Below are 27,393 nucleotides of genomic sequence, written 5' to 3' on the forward strand. Positions count from 1 at the left end.
CTCTCACTTATTTCTTAGCTTAAATAGCCCAAAAATGTGGAGGACCGGCGTGAAATTATGAAGTACTTTGCTGGTGGACCTTGAAACAAGTAGACAATTTATTAATGATGAATGCGGCAATTCAATAATAGGGTAATGGGTCCTATCCAACAAAAAAAAAAAAAAAAATCTCAAAAAAAAAGGGCAATGGTACCATAATAATAATAATAATAATAATAATGGGTAGAAGAATGCACTTGTTAAAATACTTTTGCAATAATTATATATATATATATATATTTTTTTTCACAAAGAGTCATATTTTGTGAGAGGAAGAGATCAATTCTTCTCTAAAAAAAAAGAGAAAAAGAAAAAAGAAATCACCGTCAACTGATTTGGATTGAGCCATCAGCAATGGGCTGAAGTCACCCAACCTACCAACTCTCAATATTTTAGTGACAGTTTGGGCTGGTTTGCTTTATTTTATAATTGTCGTTTGTGAAATTTTCCTGCTCTTTTCTTAATTAAGAAGGATGCAAAACCTGGTCAACTTTCTAGATGTTAGATTAATCTTCGAAGCAGCTTCAAGTTTCAATTGTGAAACAAGTCACAGTTCAAAGAATAAAAATCCAATCAAATAATTATGAATTAATTAGTTTTGTAATGGTATATTTAATTTTTTTATGAAAGGGTTTGATATAAATAAAATTGTTTGTGCTCATTAATGACTTAACTCCGCACAGGACGTGATCTAAGATGTGAATTACACGATTTATGAATGCTATTGGCCAACTTGACTTAAATATAAAGATAAATTTGCACATCTCATGGACATTCGAATGGGATAGAGGAGGAATTATCATTAAAAAATTAGTAGTGTTTTTTATTTATTTTTTTTAAAATTTTTTAATTTTATAGAAAAAAAATACTAGTTTTGGATCGGCCATTTCTTCTGAAATATTTTTTAAATTATATATTTTTAGTAAATTTTAAAATTGTAGTTTTTAATTTTATTTTCCCTTCCGTTTGGTTGAAAATGAATGAAATTTGCTTTAAATTTGCAAATACTAGGAAATATGAGGTTTGGCTGTGCTATTAGGTACTTGGGCAAATTAATGCCACAACATATTATGGGACATGAGTTAGTTACATTTGTAATTTGAGAAAGGATATAGATACAACATTATTCACTACTTGTTAGATTGGTAAGTAATTGGAATAGCTGATAGCATAATTTTATATGGACTACCAATGACGTCACTTTCATTACACACCCAACACAATAGATTGAGTTCATAGTCGGGAATAAATATATATATATATATATATATATATTCTTTTTGTGTGCCCATTGGCTTATTGTAAAAAGAGCTATAAAGTATAGTGGTTGTATGTTCTTTAGAGGATTAGGATCTTAAGAATGTTATGATCAAGTTACTTTAAAAGCTCTAGATGATCTTAATTTGTTCTTAAGATAAGTTAATAAGAAGAAAGTCAATAACTTACGCAAAAGAAATAACCACATCCATCAATAGCAAATAATACCTTAAACATACCATACGATTTTTATTATATTACTCATAACAATACAAGAGTCACATTACAATGGACAGGGAACATTACAAGCAACAAGAATATCCAAGCTTATTACAAGACCAAGACAGTTCTGAGTTTTGACTAGACAGGATATCAATATAGACATGAAAGCCACACCTCTATATAGTAATAGAGGGAATAGAAACACTCTTATCAGCAGCAGGTTTAGTTGTAAGCATCAGGGTTGGCCAAAAGGTAGCCTTCAACTGACTTGAACAATCCTGCAGCCTTTTCTTTACCAGCCTTGATTTGCTCTTCCTTGATCTCAAAATCATCTTTGGCATAGTACTTGCTGGTGCTCTTAAAGATGGATCCTCCATCAGGGGATGCCACTAACTTGGTCTCGTATGAGATTTTTTCAATTTTGTCTGACAAAGGTCCACCTTCAATCACACTGTAATTGTAGGTGAAGTTCTCTTTGTCTATGGCATCGATCTTGTGCTTAAGGAATTTGAAATGGCTCCCTGTGGAAATTGAAAAAAAAAGACAAATCTAGTTAGTATATTTTGCGCGATTGCGTGCGCACGTACACATAAGTGAAAGTTACATTGCACATTTTTTTGCCCTCAATGTTTGACTTTTTCTAATTTATTTCTATCTTTATTTTTAATCATCTTTATGTTGTAAGATATTTTAAAAATGTCCTTGTTATTATCCGATAAATAAAAAATTCTAACATAACAAATGAATTCAGGACACTGAGGCCAATTCTAACATAGCATGAATTCTGATTACGATGTCATATTTTCCATCTACCACATAACGATAAGGACTCTTTTAAAATAAATTTTAAGGTATAGGGATTAAATTGAAACAATTAATCCAAAGTGTAAGGATGATTTTGAAACAAAAGTTAAAGGGTATTGTTTTTTTTTTTAATAAATTTTATCTGACAAGCATTTTCTTGCTTTGGAGGACCAAAAAATTGGTAACATGTACCAAAAGTAAGACAAGTTAAGCACTTTTAACAATGATAAAAAAAAAAAAAAAAAACTATTGGGTGAAAAATTAGTGTATATATACTCGCCTTCATGGAATGTAACCTTTTTAATGGTTCCGGGGCCTCCATTTCCTTCAATAATTTCAGTGCTCTTAATAGTGTGTGGTGAAATCTTGGGGATGAGGTTGTCAGCATCAAGAACATAGGCCTTGAACAACCTAGCTGGTGGGATTGGTGAGGAAACCTCAGACTCATAAGTGATAACACCCATGGTGATTAACTAGGAGAGTTTGAAAATGATCGAGGAAATAGAAATGACAAATACTAGAGGGATATTGATGGAGCTTTTGTGTTGTGCATATATGAGTGTACTAGGGGTGCTATTTATAGAATGAGCTTACCTTGTGATGAGAAATATGCCCAAATTTGTAGATCAAAGAGTTGTGTCATCTCCAACGTGATGGAGTGATGGACACATTTTTATAATTTATAAAATGGATCATATTTTATTCAGTCAATGAAAGCACCTACAAGGATTGGTTCAAAAATCCCAAATTGATTCCGATTGATGAGCTACTAAACTTCATAATTAAGAAATCACCTTCAAAATTTTTAATAAAAATCCCAAATTGATTATTTTTAATAAAATTTCATTCATACATGTGCAGAGAACATAATCGATGACTTATTGAGAATCATGAGCATCAAATACAAACAAAAGTAGAAGTCCTTCAATCTATGTACGATTTTCGAATTTTATATATACTTTATGCTCATTTAATATGAATATTGGTGAACATATAATTATCTGGTTCCATTAGCTAGACAACAACATATTTCCAGCATCTCATGGATTTAAGGATATTTTATTGAGCAATATAACGTGAGTGTTTTTAATTTTAAAATGCTAAAATACAGAATGAAAAACCTTTGAAATATAACCCAACCCAACTATATACAAATACCAATACGTGTACTTATGTGATTTATTACCAACTAGCATATGTTGACCCAGATTTAAGAATCAAATAGGGACTATTTAATATTGGTTACGCTAGTGTTACTTAAACCAAGGCTAATCTTAATAAAAACACCCAATTTAGAATTATTTACTATTTTTTGGATAGCAACTATTTATATATATACTTTTTTTTTTTTTGATATGATTTATATATATACAATTTATGATTCTATGTTAGCTGTTCCATGCCTAGAAAGAAGAGGATGCCTAGCAATGCTCTGGAAGAATGAAGTGGATCTACATATCCAAACCTACACACAAAATCATATAGATGCCCTTATTATGTCGAATCAAAATTCACCATGGCGAATTACGAGTTTCTATGGTAAGCCAGAGGAACAACTATGGCATGAAACTTGGTCGTTGCTCAAGCATCTAAAATCAAAGAGTTTAGCCCCATGGTTGTGTATTGGGGACTATAATGAGATTTTGGCATCAAGGGAAAAGGAAGGGGGAAGGCCTAAATCACTACAGCTTATGAATAATTTTCGCAACACACTACTACACTGCGATTTGCTTGATTTGGGGTATAGTGGGAACATTTTTACTTGGAATAATGGAAGGGAGGGTGATGCTTTTGTTTAGTTAAGGCTTGATAGGGCATGTGCAACAATGGAGTGGAAAGAATTATTCCCACAGGCTTGGGTCTCTCATCTTCAAGCTTCTTACTCTAATCATGTCCCTATCCTCCTCACCACACATCCTCTAAGCCAACAAAATCGAGTTAAAAAAATCCCACGAAGATTTGAGGAGAAGTGGGTGACATACGATGATTGTGAAGCTGTTATCCAACAGGTTTGGACTAATACGGTGACTACAGGCAGCCCTATGTATTGTTTATTTGAAAAAATTAAACAATGTAGGAGTGCTTTAGTGGGGTGGAGTCGGGTCACTTTTGGTCAATCAAAAAGTAAAATCCAAGAGAAGCAAAGGCTATAGGAGGAATTGACTAGGGACAATATAGAAGGGCACTTGGAGGAAATGAGGAGGGTGAAGGAGGAAATTAATACAATATTGTACCATGAGGAGATCCACTGGAGACAAAGATCCAGATCTATATGTTTGTAGGCAGGAGATAAGAATACAAAGTTCTTCCACCAAAAAGCAAGCCAAAGACGCTAGAAAAATAACATTTCAGGAATATTTGATAGAGATGGTGTGTGGTAGGAAATTGATGGGGGTATAGCATTAGTTGCTGAAAATTATTTTCAGGAGTTGTTCACTTTGGCAATCCCTTTAGAATTGGATCAAGTTTTGAGTACAATGGATAGGGTGGTCACTCTGGAGATGAACCAAAGCCTCTTCCAACCCTATACAGTAGAGAAGGTCCAAAGAGCTCTCTTTCAGATGCATCCGTCAAAATCTCCAGGTCTTGATGGTATGTCCTATTTTTTCTTCCAAAATTTTTGGCATATTGTTGGAGTTGATGTCACAAATACTGTTCTACCTGTCCTCCATTCGGGTCATATGCTACATAAAATGAATTATACACATATTGTATTGATTCCAAAAAATAATGAACCACTGCATATGACTGATTTTCGGCCTATTAGTTTAGAAAATGTGATAGCTAGAATTATATCAAAGGTTATTGCAAATAGGCTGAAATTGATTTTGCCAAATGTAATATCTGATGCCCAAAGTGCCTTTGTACCTGAGAGGCTGATTACTGACAATACCACTGTAGCTTTTGAAGTGTTACACATGATGCGAAATAAGAGGAGTGGAAAAAAGGGACAAATGGCAGTGAAGCTAGATATCAATAAAGCATATGATAGGGTGAAATGGGGGTTCTTTAGACATGTGATGCAGAAATTGGGATTTGATGAGAAATGGGTCCAATTGGCAATGGAGATGGTGAGTACGGCTTCATACTCAATCTTGATAAATGGGAAGCCGAAAGGTTTATTTAACCATCAAGGGGTATTAAGTAAGGGGACCCCTTATCACCATACCTATTCTTACTTTGTGCTGAAGGTCTATCTGGAATGATAAGAAGAGTTGTGGAAAATAGAGAGCAACATGGGGTCTTATCTAGCCCAAATGGAGTGTGCATATCCCATCTATTGTTTGCTGATGATAGCCAACTATTTTGTGAAGCATCAATAGAGGAATGTTAGCGCCTAATGGACATTTTAGGCCTTTATGAAGCAGCATCCGGTCAAGCAATAAACAGGCAAAAAACTTCATTGTTCTTTAGCAGAAATACAAGAGAGGTGGTCAAGCAAACGATTCAACAAATGTTGGGGGCAAGAATTATGAAGGATTGTGAAAAATACCTTGGTCTTCCAATGGCATGTGGAAAATCTAAGGTCACTACTTTTAAAGAAATGCAAGAGTGGATTAGAAAGAGGGTCATGGGATGGAAGGAAAAATTTATCTCCAAGGTTGGTAGGGAAATATTGGTTGAAACTATTGCACAAGCCATTCCCACATACACTATGAGTCTCTTCAAACTCCCGAAATCCCTGTCACTCTATCAACTCTGCAATAGCGAGATATTGGTGGGTGCAAACAAAAAATGAGAGGAAGTTACATTGGATAAATTGGAAGAAATCATGTACAACAAAGAAGAAGGGAGGAATGGGATTTCGAGACATACAAGCTTTTAATTTAGCTATGTTGGCTAAACAGGCTTGAAGATTGTTACACCATACACACTCTTTGTTCTACCGGGTATATAAGGCGAGATATTTTCCATAGTGTTCTTTCATGGAGGCTGAGTTGGGCCACAACCCATCATATGTGTGGCGGAGTTTGTTGGCTGCAAGAGAGGTGATACAAGAAGACTCTAGGTGGAGGGTGGGAAATGGAGTCAATATTATGGTTGAATCAGACAAGTGGCTCTCGCATAAACCTGTCTTCAAAGGGGATGTGCAACCAAGCCTAAGAGTTGCAGAGCTGATTGACAAACATTCTTGGCAGTGGGATAGAAATAAGGTGGCTGGGATGTTTGCCACAAAAACATGCGATGAGATAATGGCCATCCCACTCAGTAGAGACCTACGGAGAGACACATTAATATGGAAGGAAAACAGGAAGCACGAGTTCTCCGTTAAGTCGGCTTACCAAGTTGCTCTTCGACTGAAACAAGGGGTGGAAGCAGAACACTCACGAGCTAGGGAGGAAGGCAAGCTGTGGAAGATGATCTGGGACCTCAAGGTGCCACCAAAGATCAGAAATTTTATGTGGCGGGCTGTGTCCAATAATCTGCCGACGCGAGATAACTTGTATCGGAGAGGAGTGGCTGTGGAGAGCACCTGCGAGTTCTGCCGCCAACACCATGAAACGGAAGCTCACGTGTTGTGGGAATGCTCCTTTGCCCGCAATGTGTGGGCGTTGGCTAAAGGAAGAGTGCAGAAATGCAGCAACAATGCGCAAGATTTTTTCCAGCTCTTCAAGTTGATGCAAGAGAAACTGACACAAGAGGAGTTGGACCAGTGGTGCACTACAACTTGGGCGATATGGAATGCAAGGAACAAAGCCTACTTCCAAAATGTTCAGTCACCACCCAAAGTGATATATGAAGGGGCCCTTCAGTTGATTGCTGGATATCAGACCCTTTCGGCTACTCAAGCAACTACGTGACTGGGGGAAAGGTTTGATTGTTTGGTGGTTGCTTTCAAGGGTATGGTGGGGTAGTGCATGTATTAAAATTATTTTTCTTTCTAGGCACAACACAGTGTTAGTTTTCTATTCTTTTGGCTACTACGGTCCCTCTGTTATGCAACCAAAGTGTCATGTTTCAGCAGCTACTTGTAATATTCTCGGTCTGGTGACACACGGCCATACATGTACCTGATTATAGTTTCTTACATCAAATAAGAATTTTTTTTGTAAATAACAATAAATATTAAAAAATTTAGTTAATTGTCACATTTCAAAACAATTTTGAAAACTAGCATCTCGAGTGTCTAAAACTCGAGTTTTTAAGTCTCGATTTGTAAGTGAATTAAGTTAAAGTGGAAAAAAAAAAAATCAGGCTGAAAATCGAGTTTTAAAAACTCGATTTGCATTTATTGAGAAAAAACGCTGCTATAGGTCTGTAAAACGTCACTATAGGTCTTAAAAACGCCACTATAGGACCCCCTAAACCTGTACTTATAAAATTTTGCAGAAAAACGCCGCTATAGGATTTTAAAACGTCACTGTAAGGCTTAAAAACGCCACTATAGGTGAAATTTTTTTCATGGAAATCGAGTTTTAAAGACTCGAGATCTATGTCGCACTTTCACACTCGCTAGTCGAGTCTTTTGGACTCGAGTTATAATGTGGATCTCGAGTTTCTAAAACTCGAGATGTTAGTTTTCTTAATTGTTTGAAAACGTGCCTAACTTACTATTTTGAATGACTGAAGGAAGCTGATATGCACAATACCTCCATCAAATAATGTTCTATCTATTACCTCAAAAAAAAAAAAAAACCCCTAAATGTAAGAAGATTCAAACGTAGAACATTTGATTTCTGAAGAATCAAACCAAGACTAATATTTATAAATAAATACACGCAATTACCCACCATTTTATGTATTCAGTCAAATCTAAGAACGGCCAAAAATGAGAGACGAGACAGATATTCGTTATTAAGCCACCGCTTCAGCCAACTTGACCATTTCTGTGAAATTATTCTGAGCTCCTTCAGTCAGATAAAATTGAATGTTTGAAGTCTTTTTTTTTTTTTTGGAAGTAAGAAAGAATAGTCTTTTTGAGTAATGGTGATGATAGTTTTCAGATGCTTGAAGAATTTGGTGAAGCATTGAGTGAAGTGGTAATAGTTATACATGTACAGTGCAATCAAAAGATCGTATAATTTTTAACTCTAATTGAATAAAAAATAAACAGCTGGTGGTTATAATAAGTTGTTAGAATAATGTTTTATTTTAATAATATTTGGCCGGTCGCTAATTTGTGTGATGCACAAAAAAATTATTAAAAAGTAGATTTAAACATTTTTTTTTTTAATTCTGTTAAATATGCCTAGAGGTGTGTGGCAAACCTGCCGGGTTGGGTCGGTTTTTAAAGATCGGTGGATTGGGTTGGGTTATGAATTTTTTTTTTTTTTTTAATAGTGGTTCAGGTTGGGTTAAGGTCATAAGATTCATAAATCTGCCTAACCCGATCTGACCCACGTATATTTAATATTTAAAAAATATATTATAAAATTTTTTTATTTACTTTTTTGTCCATCTTCCTAAATAAAACCCAATCCCTAAGTTCTCTTCATATAGTTTGTGTTTGTTTGATGTTATGCTCATGATTTTTTGGTTATAAATTTACTGTTATTTGTAGTGGTGTTGTTTATCTTCCTTTATTTTTTGCTTTTCTTATTTCCCTCATTTTACTATAAATTTACAATTCTTTTTTCGATTCTATTCATTTTTTTTTCACACACGAAAGGTTATTTCTCTTTCTTTCACTCTCTCATTTTTTTTCCTTCATTTTTGGTGGATTTTATTATATTTTCTTGCATCTCTACTTTAGGCTAATGAATTCTTGTATTATTTGAAACTTTACTTTGGGTTGATGTGATTATGTTTTGTATTTTTAAGTTGCTATATTTTTTATTCTCTTTGATTTCATAGATGTTATCATATTGCATTATAAATATAGTAGAATATAATGTTGTAAGGACTCAAATTGTAACGACTCCAAATTGGTTTATTGGGTTCAAACGTTTAAGGCCCAAACAATAAATTTGTAGAGAGTCGGCTGAAAGGCTAGGCCTTGGTCACTGGACAGAGGTTAGTCATGGTGGACGCATAGAGGTGAACTAAGTTTGTCCATGGACCTTGTCCATTGAACTTACTGTTCTTATTATTCCTTTCACTTTCTGGGTACAATTCTTTCCCTCCCCCCTTTGGCGCATGAATCCTTACATTATATAGCCCTCCTCAGTTGATCCTGACCTTCCATCTGTCAATCAGGTAGGTAACTACTCGAGTGCCTGTCCCATCAGCCGCCTCCTCCCACTTTCTGTTAGTTGCAATAACCGAAGCCACACTGTTCAGGGGTCTTTTCCCATTAATGTGACTAGGACGTTTGTTGGCGCATTCAATGCGGAGGTGACGTCTTTTCCTTGAACCATTCCCACACTGCACTCCCGTACGAGTCCCATTCCACTCGCCTTTTCTTCTGGGAGCGCTTTGGAGGCTGTCTTTGATGACGTGTCGTTATTCCCTTTTGGTCCTCGGAATGCCGAGGATAGGGTCATCCTCGGTTGCATCTCTAAGCCATTTGGATTTTCACTACTTGTTCTCGGCAACTACTCTCCTTGGCGCGGGCCTTGGGCCCTAATGGAAAGTGGGCCGGGGCCACAAATTCTCTGGCCCCACAAATGTTATTTTATTATTTAACATGACGTGGATAATTCGGTGTTTATTACTATTTTTTTTTTATACTTTTTTTCTTATATTATTTTCTATAAATTTCTTATTATTCTCTTTCATATTCTCTATTGAAAAATTGTTATTCTCTTTCTCTTGATTTTTTTTTAAATTTTTTTCTTGCAACTCTACTTTATATTGATGAATCATTGTGATTTTTGAAACTCTGTTTTGGGTTCATACGATTTGATGTTGTATTTTTTAGTTTCCTATCACAAGCAGTCTCTATCTGTCTCTGTCTCTGTTTCTCTCTACAATAAAATTTAGAGAATAAATTATACATATTCAGTATAAGTTTGATATGAGTTTTGATTATTATGATAATCTTTTTTAAGTGAATGAATAATTTGAACAATTTATTTTAATAAAAATTATACATACATACATACATACATACATACATATATGTATATATTTATTTATTTTGCTTAAATGTATAACCAACCTCATGCAATTCATTCAAAAGTAACAATGTTAAAACAAATGAATATCTGCCCTAAAGATTACATTTGTATATTTATAGAAAGATTTTTACTTAAATTTAGTTGTACCGAAGTGGACTGAAATGTTATATTAATATGGTTTAACAAAAGCGTCACAGCAATAAATGCTATTCTTAGATTTTAGATATTACAAGTTTGAGATTTATATTTTCCCATTATGTAAGTGCACAAAAATAGATCGAAGTGAACCAAAATGAACTGAAGTGATTCGAACGGACCGAATTGGACCAAATGGATAGAATAGGACCAAATGGACCGAATAGGAACAGGTGGACTGGATGGACCGAATAAGAATGAATAGACTGAATAGGACCGACATGGACATAATGGACTGAATAGGACCAAATTATACCAAATAGGACTAAGTAGACAGACTGGACTGAATAGGACCAAAATGGACATAATAGACCTAATAGGACTGAAGTGGACCAAAGTAGACAAAATGGACTGAATAGGACCAACGTGCACATAATGGACCGAATAGGACTAAACTAGACATAATAGGAGCAATGTGGACCGAATAGGGCCACTGTGAACTGAATGGACCGAATAGAACTTTAGTGGACCGAATAATATTTTGTTTATACATTATGACTCAAAACTAAAGAGTTTAGCTCCAAATATAATAAAATTTCATACTTTTAAACCCAAAAATTAAGAAAAAAAGAAAAAGAAATTTTGAGTTAAACTTAAAAAGAAAACCTACAAAAAGAATTAATTTAAGAACCAATTAGTTTAAAATGGACTAAAGGGGGACCGAAATTGATTGAGTGGACTGAATTGGACCAAATTGGACCGAAATAGACCTAATTGGACCGAATAAAAATTGTTTATTTTTTAGAGAAAACAAATTATCTTTAAAAAAATTTAAAAAAAATTACACATAAAATTACAATAAAAACTTATTGTTTATTTTCTTGCATGTGTCTGCAACTAGTTTTCTTTAATTGACAAAACATATAGTTATGCAAAGTCAATCAAAATAAATGCCTACTAACTGCCATAATTATTAACTTTTATTTTAAAAAATAAAAAAGAGAATAGCGGATGTGATCTCAGTTTCATAAGAGAAAACACCCATGATTATCTGGTTGATGGTTTGAAAATGATAGTACTAGCTAGCCTCCTAGGATGAATTGGGATGCTAGATTGATTTGTAGTTTTTGGGATGTGGGAAAGTCAGAGAGTTACTTTATTTTACTCGTAGGCTGAGGCAGTGAGGCCAAAGGCGCAAAGGTTCACAGTGTGAAAGTGGCCCCTCTAAATCAGAGAGTTACTTTTTTTTTTAATAATATTTTTTATTGAATTTATCCTATATGACTAGGACATCAACATCATAACGTTTTATAGGAATTTTTATATTAGTAAAAAAATTACATTTGGAAAATACTTCAAAAAAAAAAAAAGAAAGTCAACTGATTTAATGCTAGACAACTATCATTATAGTAATAATAGTAATTAAATGATTAAATTAATAATTTCTTATCAATTTAAACTTTGAAAACAATAAAAAATATATTGTTAGAATTAATAATAAAATGACTAAATTTACAATTTTATATATTTAAACTTTAAAGATTATCAATAATATATCATAGTTTTAGAGCAATCGTAATTTGTCAAATTGATGTTAATTTATAGCCGTATATATATATGGATGGTGCTGTTTGAATATTGCAGCATGTCAAAGCAAGAGGAATCGTTCAAAGCAAGTCAAAAGTATGTGAAAATTTGACAGGAAAAAAACTCTCTGAATATCATTATCCAAGCTAGCTGGGGCAAATTTTAGAAGAAATTCTAGAAGCAGGACATTGCTGAAGCACGCAACAAGTGTTGCCGTGTGGACCGTATGGATCAATATGGACGCTACTGATTGAACCCACATGCAACCTGGCACCATTTTGCAAATTGTCAAAGTCCCAAATTTACAATTGGTCATAAACGACTTGAAAACTTTTTAAAAGTTTCAAATTTCAATCACCAAGGACTATAATTGGCTATAAACATATCTTGGATTATTGTATTTTCACAACAATATTATTCTGAATTTTTTATTATTGAAAGCTTTTGAAGCTAATTGCAAAGTTGTTTCTGTTATATGGTTTAGTGAAGGAGAACAAACGACAGTCGTATAAGGGATTTATCTATTTTTAGAGAGGATGTGTCTCATAAGGAATTTAAATTGAAAAATTCCAACAACTGTTTTTCGTACTCCTTAACATAGTCTTTCTTAATGCTACAGATAAAATTTTTCTCAAATATTTTTCATAACATGACAAGTTTGGTTGAAGTATTTACCATTTATAGCATTGTCATATGAGTCTATTATTAACATTGTTTTTATTATATTTTTTATTTTCATGTGAAAAATAGATATACTTCATGGACACCTATGCTTTCGTATACTTCAAAATTATATATACTTCACACACACCATGTGAAAAATATGGATATTTCTTTAAAAATGTAGATATCTGATGTACACATTTTATACTAATGATGTATAAGGAGTGTGCAATGTGAAAGTAATAATTTTTCTTTCACAGGATCCTAGTTTGCCAAAGCAAAGACAACTTATTTAGAAGCAAGTATTTTATTGGTAATAAAATACAATTTTGACACATCACATTTGTCAAATCTGTATTTTATTGAAATCAAGTTGAATGAAATGACCAACCATGTGCTTCACAAAGACCCATAAGTATCTTTAAATAATTTTTTTTCCCATAATTCATATAAAGTAATATTGAATTTCATTTTTTTTTTCACATTTTATAAGGTATTAAATTATGATTGCAATATTATAAAAAACTAGTATGTACCTGTGCTTATGTATGGGAATAGTGAATTGTAGTGATGCTATTAATGTTAGCTTAGATTATTAAACATATAGGACATTTAGTTCCACCAGGACATTTGGAGTTACTAAAATGGTTTTTCTTTCCAATTTTCATGATATTAGTTACGTCAAGTTTTTCATTACACTGGTATTACATATATAATTTTGAAAATCACTACTAGATACTACACATACAATATCAATTCATAATCACAGCTTGTTATATGCGTGAAACTCATTGTCCTAGCAGTCATGCCTTTTTCCCATCACCGGAGAGCTAGGATTTGGTTGTCAAAACACCAAGGACCATTGTTCCAAACCCACAATAATTGGCTTTCAATTGAGAACTTGAATTGTAAGAGCCCATCGTCGACGTCCACTATCTTCAGATTGTCTCCTAGTTTCCACATAAACCGTAATAAGTTTTTCGCTGCCCTAGAGTTGATGGACCTGGTAGTAAGAAACTGTCCTATAAGACTTAATGAGTACTCCTCCAAAATCTCTTGTCTCCATACTGGGCGTACAATTATAGACTCTTCTTCATCTATTGTTAACTTCATTTGTTGAATATGCTCCAAGAACTCCGAGTCCATATTGGCACTCCGAAGGCTGAAACGACTTGAATGACCACAACTCTTTCACCCTTAGACAAGCCAGGGAAAAAAGAGAAAAAGAGTTCACCTGGAGTGAGAAGAAAAGCTCCTACCAAGAACAGATCTTCGTGAGCTCTGTTTGAGAAGAGAAGAAACAAAGAGACTAGTATGCCATAATCCCGAGATCTTAGAACTATTGAGAGGTAATAGAAGATCTCATATGGGGCTTGCCCTTTGATCTCATAAATGAAGAAGCCGATCAGGATATTGGTCGAGGGTTAGGGAAGTTTATTGACGTGGATTGTAAGGCCTCCAAATCAGACTAGGCTCGCTTTCTTAGGGTTCGCATTGAGATTCCGTTGGACAAACCTCTATAGAGGGGGGGGAAGGTTGTTAGCCCGGAGGGAGATGAAGTCCGAGTTGCGATTCGATATGAGTGGTTGGTAGGGTGTGTTTCACTTGTGGAAGAATTGGGCATGAATTAAAGGAATGTCGAAAAGTGAGTACACATGATACCGAAAGACAGGCCATACGAGGAATGGATGAAAGCAGGATTTTGGGGTAGAGTAGAGACTTCAAGAACTGACCAGCAAAACCCACGCCTACAAGGAGAGCCGAACGTCCAAACTGATACTGTGCCGATGACAGCTAGGCCTAAACGGAGCATGAATACAGATAAGGAAATGGTGAAGTTTAAGGAAATTGGAACGGAAAGCTTGACAATTGCACAACAACATTTATTTCATAAAGATTCAATAATATCCTCTCCAAGTGCGTTATTGCCTAACTCTATAATCATGGTGGGAGCAGTTATTGAACCATCAAAACCCATAAATGTGGAGGTCGAGAATCAAGGGAATGAACCACAATGGCACCATCAAATTGATTCAGATTTTTCAAATTCAAAAGTGACTCCATTTGATAGTGTGATTTCCTCTAATTTGATTAAGGTGGTAGTCATGGATGAGGATACTGTCATCCTCAATCATGACTTAATAGGGGAAACAAGGTGAGCAAGTATCTCCACCGGGTTTTGAGGGATCAAAGATAGGTTTTAAGGTTGGTTGTGGTAACGTGCAAGGAAACAAGAATACTGGTAAGAGCTGGCCCAAAAGAAGTGATAATTAAGATAAAGGTGTGAGTCAATCTTTGTATAGCCCAAAAAAAGTTGAGTCTGTGGAGGAGTCTACAATTGGAAGCCCGAAAACAATGAAGAATTGGAAGAGGCTTACCACAATATCTCAGATTCTTATTAATTCTTCAATTGTTGATGTGGAACTTGGGCATAAAAGGAAGCAAGTAGAAAATTTGATTAAGGAGGCTACTAGTGTTATGAAAAAAAAGAAACACAAAATTGTGGAGAATGAGCAAGGTGTTGTGTCAACTATGGGATCAATGGAGGTTGCAGGGCAGCCATGCTGAGCATGAAAAAAAAAAAAAAAAAAAAAAAAAAAAACTCTTCTTTTTGATGTCCATGTATACCAGGAAGATGTCGTTTGGTAGTTTTTCAGGTTTTCTGGGCATTCAAGAGAAGACTCGTTTTTCTTACAGTAGTTTGGATTTTGAATTTTTTCCTTTGTTTCTTTTCTTTCTTTGTTTATGATGTAATCGTGCTACTTTAGCGTATGCTAGTGTTGCAAAAGAGGAAAAAGGGGGTCATATGTCCCTCTTTCTCTTTCCCATTGTATATCATATTTCTTAATTAATAAAATCTACTATCGTTTCCTCTAAAAAAAAAAAAAAAAATTCACAATCACAGCCTTTGAAATTCTACTAAATACAACACAAAATAAAATAATAAATTAGTCCAATTGTTTCTCTTAAATTGAATGGGGATATGAGCATGAGATTATTCAGCTCAATTACAGTTTGTTATTTCTAAAATTTTCGCATACAAAATATCTTAATAGAATCAATGTAAAAAATATGTTCATTAGTTCAAATAAAAAATAACAACAAAAATCTAAACAATTTGATTTGTATAGAAAAACTAACAAAACCAAAGTCCAATTTTGATGGTATATTACATAAATGACTTATAAGTTTGAATTAATTTTAATTACACAAAAAAAGGCTCATAAATATAAAATCATTCACAGTCTCTCATTCTCTAATTTTATATATAAAGTTAGATATATGATTAGGTTTTTTATGATTTATTTATATTGGACTCTTCATTTTCTACATTGAATTAACTCACTTAACATGAAAATTAAAAAAACTTAGATTAGATGAGACGTGTGGCATATAATTACACTCTAATTGAAATCTAATTTTTACACTAAATTATCTCACTGGGCACAAAAACTTAAAAACTTAGATTAGATGAGATACATGGTGCAAAATTAGACACTAATTGAAATCCAATTTGAAATGTAAATGGATTTTCTCTTAGTTTTGACTTATAGAAGAGTTGTGATTGTAATAATATTGCCTAATAGTTGTTGCTGAAAAACCCCCTTATAATTAAATAACATATATTGAAACAACAATTTCATTTTATTTTAATTTTTGCTAAGAAGCAAAAACAAAACATTTGATTTTAAAAGTTAAACATCATATCATGGTTCAATTGTATTTCTTAAATTATATGGAGATAGGCGCATGAGATCATTAAACTCAATTAAAGTTTGTTATGTCCAAGATTTTCACATACAAAATATCTTAATAGAATCAGTATAAAAAATATGCTCATCAGTTCAAAGAAAAAATAACAGCAAAAATCTAAACAATTAAATTTGTATCGAAAAACTAACAAAAGTAAAGTCCAATTTTGATGATATATTACATAAATGAATTTTAAATTTGAATTAATTTTACTTACACAAAAAATGGCTCATAAATATAAATTCATTCAAACTCTCTCTTTCTCTAATTTTATATATAGAGTTAGATATATGATTAGGTTTTTTATGGTTTAACTCACTTAACACAAAAATTAAAAAAAACTTAGATTAGATGGGACATGTGGCACAAAATTACACTTTAATTGAAATCTAATTTTACACTGAATTAACTCACTGGGCACAAAAAATTAAAGACTTAGATTAGATGGGATACATGGGGAAAAATTGGACTCTAATTGAAATCCAATTTGAAATCTAATTGAATTTTCTCTCAGTTGTGACTTATAAAAGAGTTGTGATTGTAACAATATTGCCTAATAGTTGCATTGAAAATCCCCCTTATAAATAACATTTATTGAAACAACAATTTCATTTTATTTTAATTTTTGCTAAGAAACAAAAACAAAACATTTGATGTTAAAAGTTAAATATCATATCATGGTTGATTTCAACATCTTAATCTTAATTGGTAGCACCTGAATCAAAGTGAACTTAATATATGTTAGTCACTTAATCAATAACTGTTTATATTGATGATGATAATAATAATAATAATAATAGTAATAATAATAAATATATTGATAAATAGAGGTGATGATATACATTAACATAGCGCATTGTGATTTAGTGGGGAAGGAGCAAGACCAAACCGAGCCACTAGGAGAGTAAGCCTTTCACACGTGTCAAGTTGAATAAATGAATGCAGCCTTAACCAGAGAGATCAACCCACGCCACCTTTGATTTTAGGCTACTGGTGGCGCAGAACGCACTAATCCGTGACTTGCAAGTTTTCTGAAACTACATGAAAACAGGCCAAAGAATAGGTCTCAATTCACAATTGCTTTTTTTTTGGTACCAGTCGGACTTCCTTCTCTTCATATTGGAAAGTTGCACTCATCTTTGATGAATAGGAAGTAGTTGGCCTCACATACATCCTTCCTGACCACCCGACCTTAGTCTATGTCGGCGATACCCATGGGTGGAAGAAAGACCTAGCAGAAGTAGAAACTTCTGTGGTTAAGAAAGAAGCTGCAACCTTCCAAATAGGAACTTGCCAATCTGTACCATGAAGTTACAGAGGTTTTACCCGTAAACCAACCCCCTTAATTCGTCGAGTAAATAGGAAAGGTATAGGTTTGTTACGAATGACCCAGTATTGAATGTCAGTAATAATATCAGCAAAAAAACATTCTCCCGTGTTTCCAAACACGCTGAGCTCCACATATTTATGTACAGTAAAAGGGGGGGATCGATTCTGTGAAATCTTACATAGAGCTGAATTAGGTTTTTTTGGTGTTCTCATTGAAACACGTGGGCATACTCCTTCCTTTTGAGGACACTGATCCAAAGCTAGAGTACGGTCTATGTGCTGTTTTTCTTCTCTACCATGACGAATCAATTGATTTAATGTAGGCATCGCTCTTTCCTTTGTCCTTCCCCCCGATTTTTGCCCTATCACTAGGACAACTATTACCTTTTTGTCTTCAAGCGTAATACACGGGAGATGACTGCATAATGCGATTATGATTCCCTTAAGAACATCCCTTTAGTTTCTTAAAGGGTGTCACTTGAAGTCTCAATAGTCACTTATGAAATTAGGAAGTGAAGGGACTAATTAGTATCCTATAGACAGTGGAAGCAGTTGTGTGCTAGGGCAGGTAGGGAACAAGCACCTAGGGGCTTCGGGGGGATACCCTTAAGCTTAAATGAATAAATGAGTGAAAGGAAGGAACCAATGCTCGCTCTCAAACTCATCACAGTCATTACTATCTATCCTGCTAATGGATTTACCTATAAAAAGAGGCCAACGCAATCTACTTGGTTATCTTACGGAAAATATTTGTTCAATGCACCTAGACAGGTTATGTGATAAAACCTATCCACATACATTGTGAATCCATCCTTCGATTTTAATGCATTAGATAACTTGGTCAACTAAAAACATGTCAAAACCCCTAATAAAGGTTTTTTTTTTTTTTTTTTTTTTTTTTTTTGAGGGGACCTAGTAAAGTTGAGTGTGTTACAAAGTTTAATTATTACTCTTCATTTACAAAATTGAAGGGATTATTTTGGGTACTATTGTGAAGTATAATTTATGGTAGGGTAAATTATGTATTTGGTTCCTATCCTTTACAACCATATTGCAATTTAGTTCATAACCTTTCAATTGTGTCAATTTGGTCCCTCACCTTTTAGTGTTGTGTCAATTCAGTCCCTTCCATTATTTCTTAGATGAAAATTGCTGATATGACAAACAGTCAAAATAAAATTTTAGTTTATTGCCACATCAATGGAAACTAATTTTTTATTTTAGCTGTTTGTTATGTCAACAATTTCTATCCAAGAGATAATAACAGAGACTAAATTAACATGATACTGAAAAGGTTAGATGATCAAATTAACATATTTGAAAGGTTAGGGACCAAATTGAAATATGGTGTAAATGATAGGGACCAAATATGTAGTTTACCTTTTATGGTATTTAGCTTCTATTTTTTTGGTTAAGAACATGTAGAACATGAAATTCAATATTAACGGTATGTTTTGAACGTCAAAATTGTGAAAGTTGAATATGATGATACTCATGATTTCACAACTAAAAAAAATCATGTCAATTTGGAACTCTTTTGATGTAAACATGTGTAGTTTCTCCCTTTGCGATAACAAGTGTCCTAGAATCACATCACAGATAGGAACGTTTCATGCTCTACACTAAAAAAGTGAATATCAGATGTAATGGATGGATGAGTGCATTTTGCATTAAATTTTAAGGAGTAGTAGTGATCAGTTGCATTGCTTTTGCCTTTACACAACACTCTACAGGGACTTTTCTTCTCTTTGGGATAGGGATGATGATTTACGGATGCTTCTTGGGCCAGCAGTTTTCATAGCTAACAGCTTGGAAATCATGATTTATGTATTATTATTAAGTGCCGCAATGCAGATCTCTGCACCTAAATGTTAAAGATGTTTAAATTGTTCAAAACTTGGAAATTAAATTTTTTGTTTGGATTTCCCAAGAGAAATAAATGTACTCACAATTTGTAAGCAATAAATGATTCATTCTCATTAAATATATTTATTGAAACAAAAACACATTATTCACTTACAATACTTGAACTTCACAAGGTAGCAGATAATGACAAGCGCAAACTTCTTTATTTAGCAAGCCAAAGAACAAAATTTGACTAGACAAAAGTAGAAAAAGAAAAAGCCGCAACCTGAACTGCCAATGGGACACACCAACATAAATAAACACAAGGTTTAGTTGTAGAGATCAGGGTGTGCCACGAGGTAGGCCTCAACAGCCTTGAAAACTCCAGAGGCCTTTTCTTTACCTCCCCGGATTAGCTCATCCGTGAGTTGAAAGTCACCCTTTGTCTGGTACTTGCTGGTGCTTTTCACGATGGATCCTCCATCAGGGCTTGCCACAATCTTGGTCTCAGTAGAAACATTTTCTAGCTTGTCAAACAAAGCATCACCTTCAATCACACTAAAGCTATATGTAAAGTTTTCAGGGTCAAGCGCATCAATCCTGTGCTTTGCATGTTTCAAATGGCTGCCTGCAAAATATAGACAAGATTTGTTACTTCTTTACTATCATATGCCAAGAAACCCGAAAATTTTTTTAAAAAAAAAAAAAAATAAATCTAATATCTTGTTTGTAGTTTTGGACTTGTTTACGTCTTGTGGTCACATATAGCAATTTCTTTGTCAATTTCACTCAAATGTAATTTTAAATACCATCAATTTACATCTTAGATATAAATATTGAAGCTGACCTTCGCCAAAGGTAATCTTCTTGATGGTTCCAGGTCCTCCATTTCCTTCAATTATTTCAGTGGACTTAAGGGCCTGTGGTAGAACCTTTGGGATGAGGTTGTCAGAATCAAGGACAAAGGCCTTGAAAAGCCTAGCTGGGGGGATAACAGAGGCATCCTCAGATTCATAAGTGAAGACACCCATGATGACTTAAAAAGAGTTTTGTAGTGATCAAAGAAAAAATGAACTATTAAGGAGTGTTTTGATGAGCTTTGAAGATGTGAGTAGTAACGGAGTAGAGGGTAGCTTTTATAGAGTGAGGAGGCTCAAGGTTACGTGGCATGAAAGTTTCGATAATAATTTATAGTCAAAGGAAGCACGTTTAGAAGTTGTTCCAAATGCTATCAAAACCATGTGAAATTTTTGTCTTTATTTCACACGAGTCTATTATTAACATTATTTATTTTTATTACATATCAATTACAACGGATTACGTCAGCGGTTATAAGAATATTGTGAAAATTTCAGCATCTCTAGATTTATTTTAGGTATAGTTTGGAGAAAAACTAGTTGTACCATGAGTTTTGTGACAATCTGGGAAGAGTTATTAATGGAGCATCTTGAATCCGAAAGCATAGGCGGTCTTACGATTGAAGACTGGATTCATTGACCATGTCATCAAGCTAAATAGATAAATATGTGTATTTGCTCATATATTAGTGAAGGACCAAGAGTGTTTCAAATCAAAACTTTCCATTCTTTACGCACACCATGTGAAAAATATGGTGTGCGTAAAGAATATTTGATGTACAAATTTTATACTACCTAGTTGCGGCCAAAATAGGGATTTACCTATTTTTTATAAACTTTTTAGCAAAATTCTCATTGTCTAAAATTCTTTAGGGATATGCTCCTATTTTAAAACTCGATTTTATAAAAATTGAGTTTCAATGTAAAACTTGATTTTTGGACAATCGAGTTATAGTAAAATAAAACTTGAAAAAAAAAAATTTGTGGAACTCGAGTTCCACTTGAATATTTTCTAGGAATTCAAGTTCCTCACTAGAAACTTGAGTTCCTTGAATGGAACTTGAGTTCATGGAACTCGAGTTCCACAATTTTTTTTTAAAAAAAAAAAAAAAAAAATTTATTTTGCTATAACTCGAGTGTCCAAAAATCAAGTTTTACATTTGAAACTCGATTTTTAGAAAATCAAGTTTCAACACAGGGGCATATCCCTAAATAGTTTCAGACAGGGGGCATTTTGCTGGAAAGTTTGTAAGAAATGGGTGTTTTGCCATTTTGGCCAACTAGTTGCTAATCCGTATGATGCACAGAAAAATTATTGACTTTGAAAAAAAATTATGAAATATTTAACTTTTATACTTTTCCATAGTTTAGAAGTGCTGTCTAACATTGAACGTTATTAAGTTGCAAGTGCATGGTTACCAAAACCTACAAAGTAATTTATAATTTTTAAATTAATAAGGCAAAACTCCCAATAGTTATACACACACACATGTGCACACACACACACACACTCAAAAATAATATAAACTGCAAATATATAAACAAAGACCATAATATGAGGATAACACACCAAGTTTTAAATTTGAGTAGCAATATGACTTTCTCATAGTAATAACAATATAGACAATCAAAACATGGAACAATATCAAAATTATAATACCTAATTCCATTATCTTTTATTTTGAATCCAAACAAATAATTAATCAACCAAAAATTATAGCTTTTAATAAGAAAAAAAAAATCACATGAACCTAAATAAAAAGTATTTAAGGTGAAGAATTAAGATTAACCTACTGGCCCTTTTGGATATACACCACTGTCAGTTTCTTTAAAACCTTCTCTCCTCTCTCTTTGTGTGTGTGTGTGTGTGTGTGTTAAAATACTTTGTATTCTAAAAAAAAAAAAAAAAAAAAAAAAGATCAATCTACTGATACATAATACCAAAAAACCCAAGAATTCAAACTTCAAAATTTATAGAATCCCCAAATTCTACTTCAAAACCAAACCAAATTCAACAAATTTATATATAACATACCAAATAAAAATTTATCGCTCCCTAAGTTGGAGGACATAGGTTGCAACTTTGATTTTTCTTCAAAAAAATTGAGATGCTTTATTTGCCATATACAATATATAAAAATAATTAGTAGAAATTTCAACTCAAAAACCAAACCCACGAAAACAATATCAATATAAATATGGAAATTAACCCAAATACTCAAAAGAAAATCAATTCTAAACAAAAGAATAGGATAGAAAGAAAATCTCAGGCACATATGAAAGCAAATAAAAAATCCAACATAAATGATAAAATTCATTGATAACAATTGTGGGGCCCAAATGATTTACGGGCCAGGCCCATCTACCTGGGGAAAATCCGAAGGCCCAAGCCGAGGAGGGCTATGGCCCAAGCTCGACAAAATAGCCTGTGGATATCGCCGAGGACGGTTCAGTCCTCGGCAGACCCAAAGTCCCCCCCCTGAAGGAAGGGTAAAAACGGTATAGGACCGAAATCAGGACGAAAGATCTAAAATATCCAGGGAAAGCTGCTCTCACTGCCATTCAATGCTCTGAACCTGACAGAGCCGCAGTCTTTGGCTTTTACAACCACTCCCAACAACTTTGAATATGGGCTGATGGGACAAGTATCAATTTTGGAAGGATTGACCCTATACGTGGGCGAAGGACAGTGGACGCAGGCGAAGGACAGTGGACGCAGGCGAGTATAAAAGGAAAAATAAGTAACCTAAAGAAGGGGGTTGGGAAAAATGGCCAAAAACCAGAGCCTCCCAGCCCATCTCCAGGAGAAAGACTCCAGGGGTGTAGGAAAACGTAAACTGGTACGAACACCGCGAAAAACCCACCGCCTATCGATCAAGGCCTAGCCTTCCAAACCCACGCTCTACAAATGATGTTGTTAGGGGCCTTTTCACGTGCGAACCCGACACTGTTACGGTCCGCCACGAATCGCGTCCTTACAACAATATAAACAAATATCCACATATGTTGAATTGAAATTTTATTAATAATAACAATATAAACAAATTCGACATAAAATTCATTAATTAAAGAAGAAAGTTGAATCAGATTGCTTGCATTTTTATTTTTATTTTTTACATTAGTCTCTGTTTTTTTTATATATATAAATCCTATAGTGAAGTTAAGTTTAGGGTTTTAAGGTGGAAATTGCTAAGGTTTTGAGGAGGGAAAATAGACTCCTAACAGGAGTCCTTCTCTCTTTTTTATTTTTTATTTTTGAATCCTAAAGTTAAGTTAAGTTTAGGGTTTCGAGGTGATAATTGTTAGGACTTTGAGGAGGGGAGAGAGAATCCTAACAGGACTCTTTCTCTCTTTTCCTTAATCTAAGGTGAGTCTTATTTATTTATTTATTTTAGTCCTATTAGAATTTTTATTTTTATTTTTATATAGATTATCAACGTTTGAGTTTGAGTTAGACTTATTAGAAAGATAGAGTTTCACTCTTTGTTAAGTTTTGATTAAACAAAAATAATTTTGTTATAAAAAAATGATAATGATAATGATGAGTTTGGTAGGGTGTAGCCAATGTTTCATGTCAAAAATGGTTACTGGGAATAACATAAACTTGATGTTATGCTCAGACTTAAATTGATGATCTATGTACCAATTCAACACTACAATGTCATTAATATCATTATCTTAGAGGATGAAGGTTAGATGTACCATATGACCAACAAATTGTGGGTATCTTGCTAAGTGATTTTTCTGAGTTTTGACTCCCTTAATCTTTCTTATACAAGCTTTGGATATTTGACATGGTGGTATTGCTTGATTAATATGTATAATTATCATAGGGAGTGATTTATAAGTTTCGTAAAAAAAAAAAAAAAAAAAAAAAAAGAGTGATCTATAAGTTGGTAGGCTTATATTATTAATGCCATTGTCTTGGAGAGACAAGGTCAGATGTACCATGTGACCGATAGAGTCAATGTGCCATGTTTGCTAATTGAATTTGTTTTTCTTCTTTTTTTGATTCCTTCCCTTGATCTTTCATATATCAACGTTAGATAGTTTGACATGGTTGTAATGCATGCTTAATATGTATAATTATTACAAACTGTAATAATTTGTATAAAATGAAAATTATGGCATATTGTCAGTTACCTATATCCAACTTCAATAATTCAATAATCTCTCCTTCTTTGTTTTATTAGGCATATGCCTCATTTTGAATAAATTAGAGAAAACAATTATATATAATTTGAATAATTATATATATATATATATATATATATGGTTGGGTTCAAGTTGCACCTGGTGTAATTCTAAGAAATGTTACGCCACCCAATAACTTGTTAATGAATTTATATTTTGAAAATTCCATTGTTGGATTACATGTTTTATATATTCTAAACATGCATGCCAAATTTCATATCAATCGGATGTTATTTACTATTTGATTAATAAACTCATTTTTTATACATTATTTTAAACTACAAAAACTCGAATTTATACAATTGATAGATGATATGACTATTAATCTTTAATTATCTTAAAATTTTGCAAGTATGGAGAATATAGAAAAATAATGTAATCCAACGGTCGATTTGTCAAAATTCACATCCAATTAAAAAATATTGATTAGTGTAATATTGTTTAGAGTTACACTAAATGTAACTTGAATCTAACCCATATATATATATATATATATATATATATATTAATAAATGGTATATGACTTCCTCTATAAAATGCTGGAAGTTGCTATTATAAAACATTTTTTTTTTAGAAGCAAACTAACTATTAAACACACACACACTTAATTACACTCTTTCACCAAGGTCAAACACATTGCTTAACCCAAAGTACTACTACAAAATGGCCTAAATTTTGTTGTAGTAGAGTGGGGCTTTAAGCAATGGGAAATAAAACATACTCCCTCGGTCTCAATTTGTTTGTCCTATTTCAAAAATCAAACTTTTTAAGAAAATATCATTTATTATTTTTTCTGCTTTAAAAAAATGTATAAGTTTCAAAAACTACCCTTCAATAAATTTATCAAAAAATAAGAATATTAAATCTGAAATTACAGGCATAAAAATCTAATCTTTACCGGTATTAGCATTTTTGAAATTACATAGCACAAATTGTAACTTATCCTCTTAATCAAATTTGAAAAATCTACAACTATCACAATCTGCATTGGGTATTGACTCCAAGCAATTTTGGATTACTTCAAATACAAATTCTAGTTTATCTTTTTAATCAATATTGATTTTTTAAATATTTTTTGGTTTTCTTTTCAAATGGTTTTGGAAATAAAGTAAAGGTATAATAGGAACATTAGTAAATTAATGACTTTTAATTTTAGAAACAGGACAATATTTTGGAATATCTCAAAATGAAATAGAGGACAAACAAGCTAAGACGAAGGTAGTATTTATTTTTATAAAATGCATAGCATAATATTTTTAGTCTAGCTAGTTGTATGTATTGACATATTGTCCATGACTTCCGCTACTTGATTAGATATACTCCAGCTTTCAGGCTTTCTTTTTTTTTTTTTTTTTTTTTTTTTTTTTTTTGTGTGTGTGTGTGTGTGTGTGTTGTGTAACTCGATTATCCTCTATCCATTAAAAATTGGGTAATACCCAAAAATAGCGGGTTAGGTAGGGTCTGGTTTCCATTACCCAATGGATTTCGCCATCCAATAATAATAATAATAATAAAATTGTTGATAAATAGAGCTGATGATATGCATAAACATAGTGCATAACTATCTTGCTACTTGATTTATCAATAAAAAGAGGCCAAGGCATTCCACTTGGTCGACTAAGAACATGTCAAGACCCCTAGTAAGGTTGAGTGTGTTATAAAGTTTAATTATTATCATTCATTTACAAAATTGAAGGGATTTTTTGGGTACTATTTTGTCAAGTATAATTTATGGTATTTTGCCTCTCTTTTTTGGTTAAGTGATAAGACCATTGGCTTATGATATTCAACATTAACAGTATGTTTTGAACCTCAAATTTGTGAAAGGTGAACATGATGATAGACATGATTTCACAACTAAAAAAATCATGTCAATTTAGAACTCTTTTGATGTAAACATGTGTACTTTCTCCCTTTGCGATAACAGGTGTTCTAGAATCACATCATTGATAGGAACATTTCATGGTTGAGTGCATTTTGCATTAGATTTTAAGTTGTGGAGAAAGAGATCAGTTGCATTGCTTTTGCCTTTACTCTACAGGGCCTTTTCTTCTCTTTGGGATAAGGATCAAAACTGGCAATATTTCTAGAAGCCAGCAGTTTCATATTTTGAACTTTAATAAAAGGTTTTTTTTTTTTTTTTTTTTTTTTTTTTTGGGAGGAAAAACTTTAATACAAGTTGATCTAAAGTCCACCACCGGCCTGTTGGCCCAAGTGGTACCCGGTCTCCCTAGTGACCTTCAACTCAGGGGTTCGAGCCCTAGCACCTGCATAAACAATTACCTAGAAAAAAAAAAAAAAAAAAAAAAAAAAAGAAAAGTTGATCTAAAGTCCTGGCATATTATAAGAAAATGCTGATCCCTCCCAATCTGTTAGTAACTTATTAGTACCACCATGACTTGACCTTGCAAATATTTGAGTACTTATTTTAGTGATCATAGTGTGGAAATCATGATTAACGGATACTTCTTGGGCCAACAAGTTTCATATCTAATAGCTTGGAAATCATGATTTATGTATTATATTTATTATGAGCTGCAAAGCAGACCTCTCTACCCAAATGTCAAAATGTTTAAATTGTTCAAAACTTGAAAATTAAAATTTTCGTTTGGATTTCCCAAGAGAAACAAATGCACTCACAAATATTTTTATTTTTATTTTTTTGAGGAAAAAATGCACTCACAATTTGTAAGCAAAACGATGATTCA

At 33.2% G+C, this 27,393-nt stretch overlaps 2 protein-coding genes across 2 annotated transcripts; both read right to left on the minus strand.

Annotated features, from left to right (window-relative positions):
- Positions 1–1,519: 1,519 nt before the first annotated feature.
- Positions 1,520–2,895, minus strand: LOC115949592 (major allergen Pru ar 1-like). The gene is made up of 2 exons (XM_031066874.1): positions 2,603–2,895; positions 1,520–2,039 (listed from the first exon to the last, which is right to left on the minus strand). The coding sequence occupies exons 1-2, from the start codon at positions 2,784–2,786 to the stop codon at positions 1,741–1,743; spliced, it is 483 nt and encodes a 160-aa protein (XP_030922734.1). The 5' UTR covers positions 2,787–2,895; the 3' UTR covers positions 1,520–1,740.
- A 16,871-nt stretch (positions 2,896–19,766) lies between these two features.
- LOC115950507 (major allergen Pru av 1-like) lies at positions 19,767–20,749 on the minus strand. Its single transcript, XM_031067699.1, has 2 exons — positions 20,482–20,749; positions 19,767–20,262 (listed from the first exon to the last, which is right to left on the minus strand). The coding sequence occupies exons 1-2, from the start codon at positions 20,663–20,665 to the stop codon at positions 19,964–19,966; spliced, it is 483 nt and encodes a 160-aa protein (XP_030923559.1). The 5' UTR covers positions 20,666–20,749; the 3' UTR covers positions 19,767–19,963.
- Positions 20,750–27,393: the final 6,644 nt, after the last annotated feature.

The sequence above is a fragment of the Quercus lobata genome, chromosome 6, assembly GCF_001633185.2.
Source record: "Quercus lobata isolate SW786 chromosome 6, ValleyOak3.0 Primary Assembly, whole genome shotgun sequence".
Classification (NCBI taxonomy): Eukaryota; Viridiplantae; Streptophyta; class Magnoliopsida; order Fagales; family Fagaceae; genus Quercus; species Quercus lobata.

What these genes read in the sequence shown, in the direction of transcription:
- LOC115949592 (XM_031066874.1), bottom strand. Translation starts at nt 2,786, where the DNA reads ATGGGTGTTATCACTTATGAGTCTGAGGTTTCCTCACCAATCCCACCA. An exon ending in AAAGGTTACATTCCATGAAG is followed by an intron (nt 2,040 to 2,602) that starts GCGAGTATATAT and finishes CAATTTCCACAG; the next exon opens with GGAGCCATTTCAAATTCCTT.
- LOC115950507 (XM_031067699.1), bottom strand. Translation starts at nt 20,665, where the DNA reads ATGGGTGTCTTCACTTATGAATCTGAGGATGCCTCTGTTATCCCCCCA. An exon ending in GAAGATTACCTTTGGCGAAG is followed by an intron (nt 20,263 to 20,481) that starts GTCAGCTTCAAT and finishes TATATTTTGCAG; the next exon opens with GCAGCCATTTGAAACATGCA.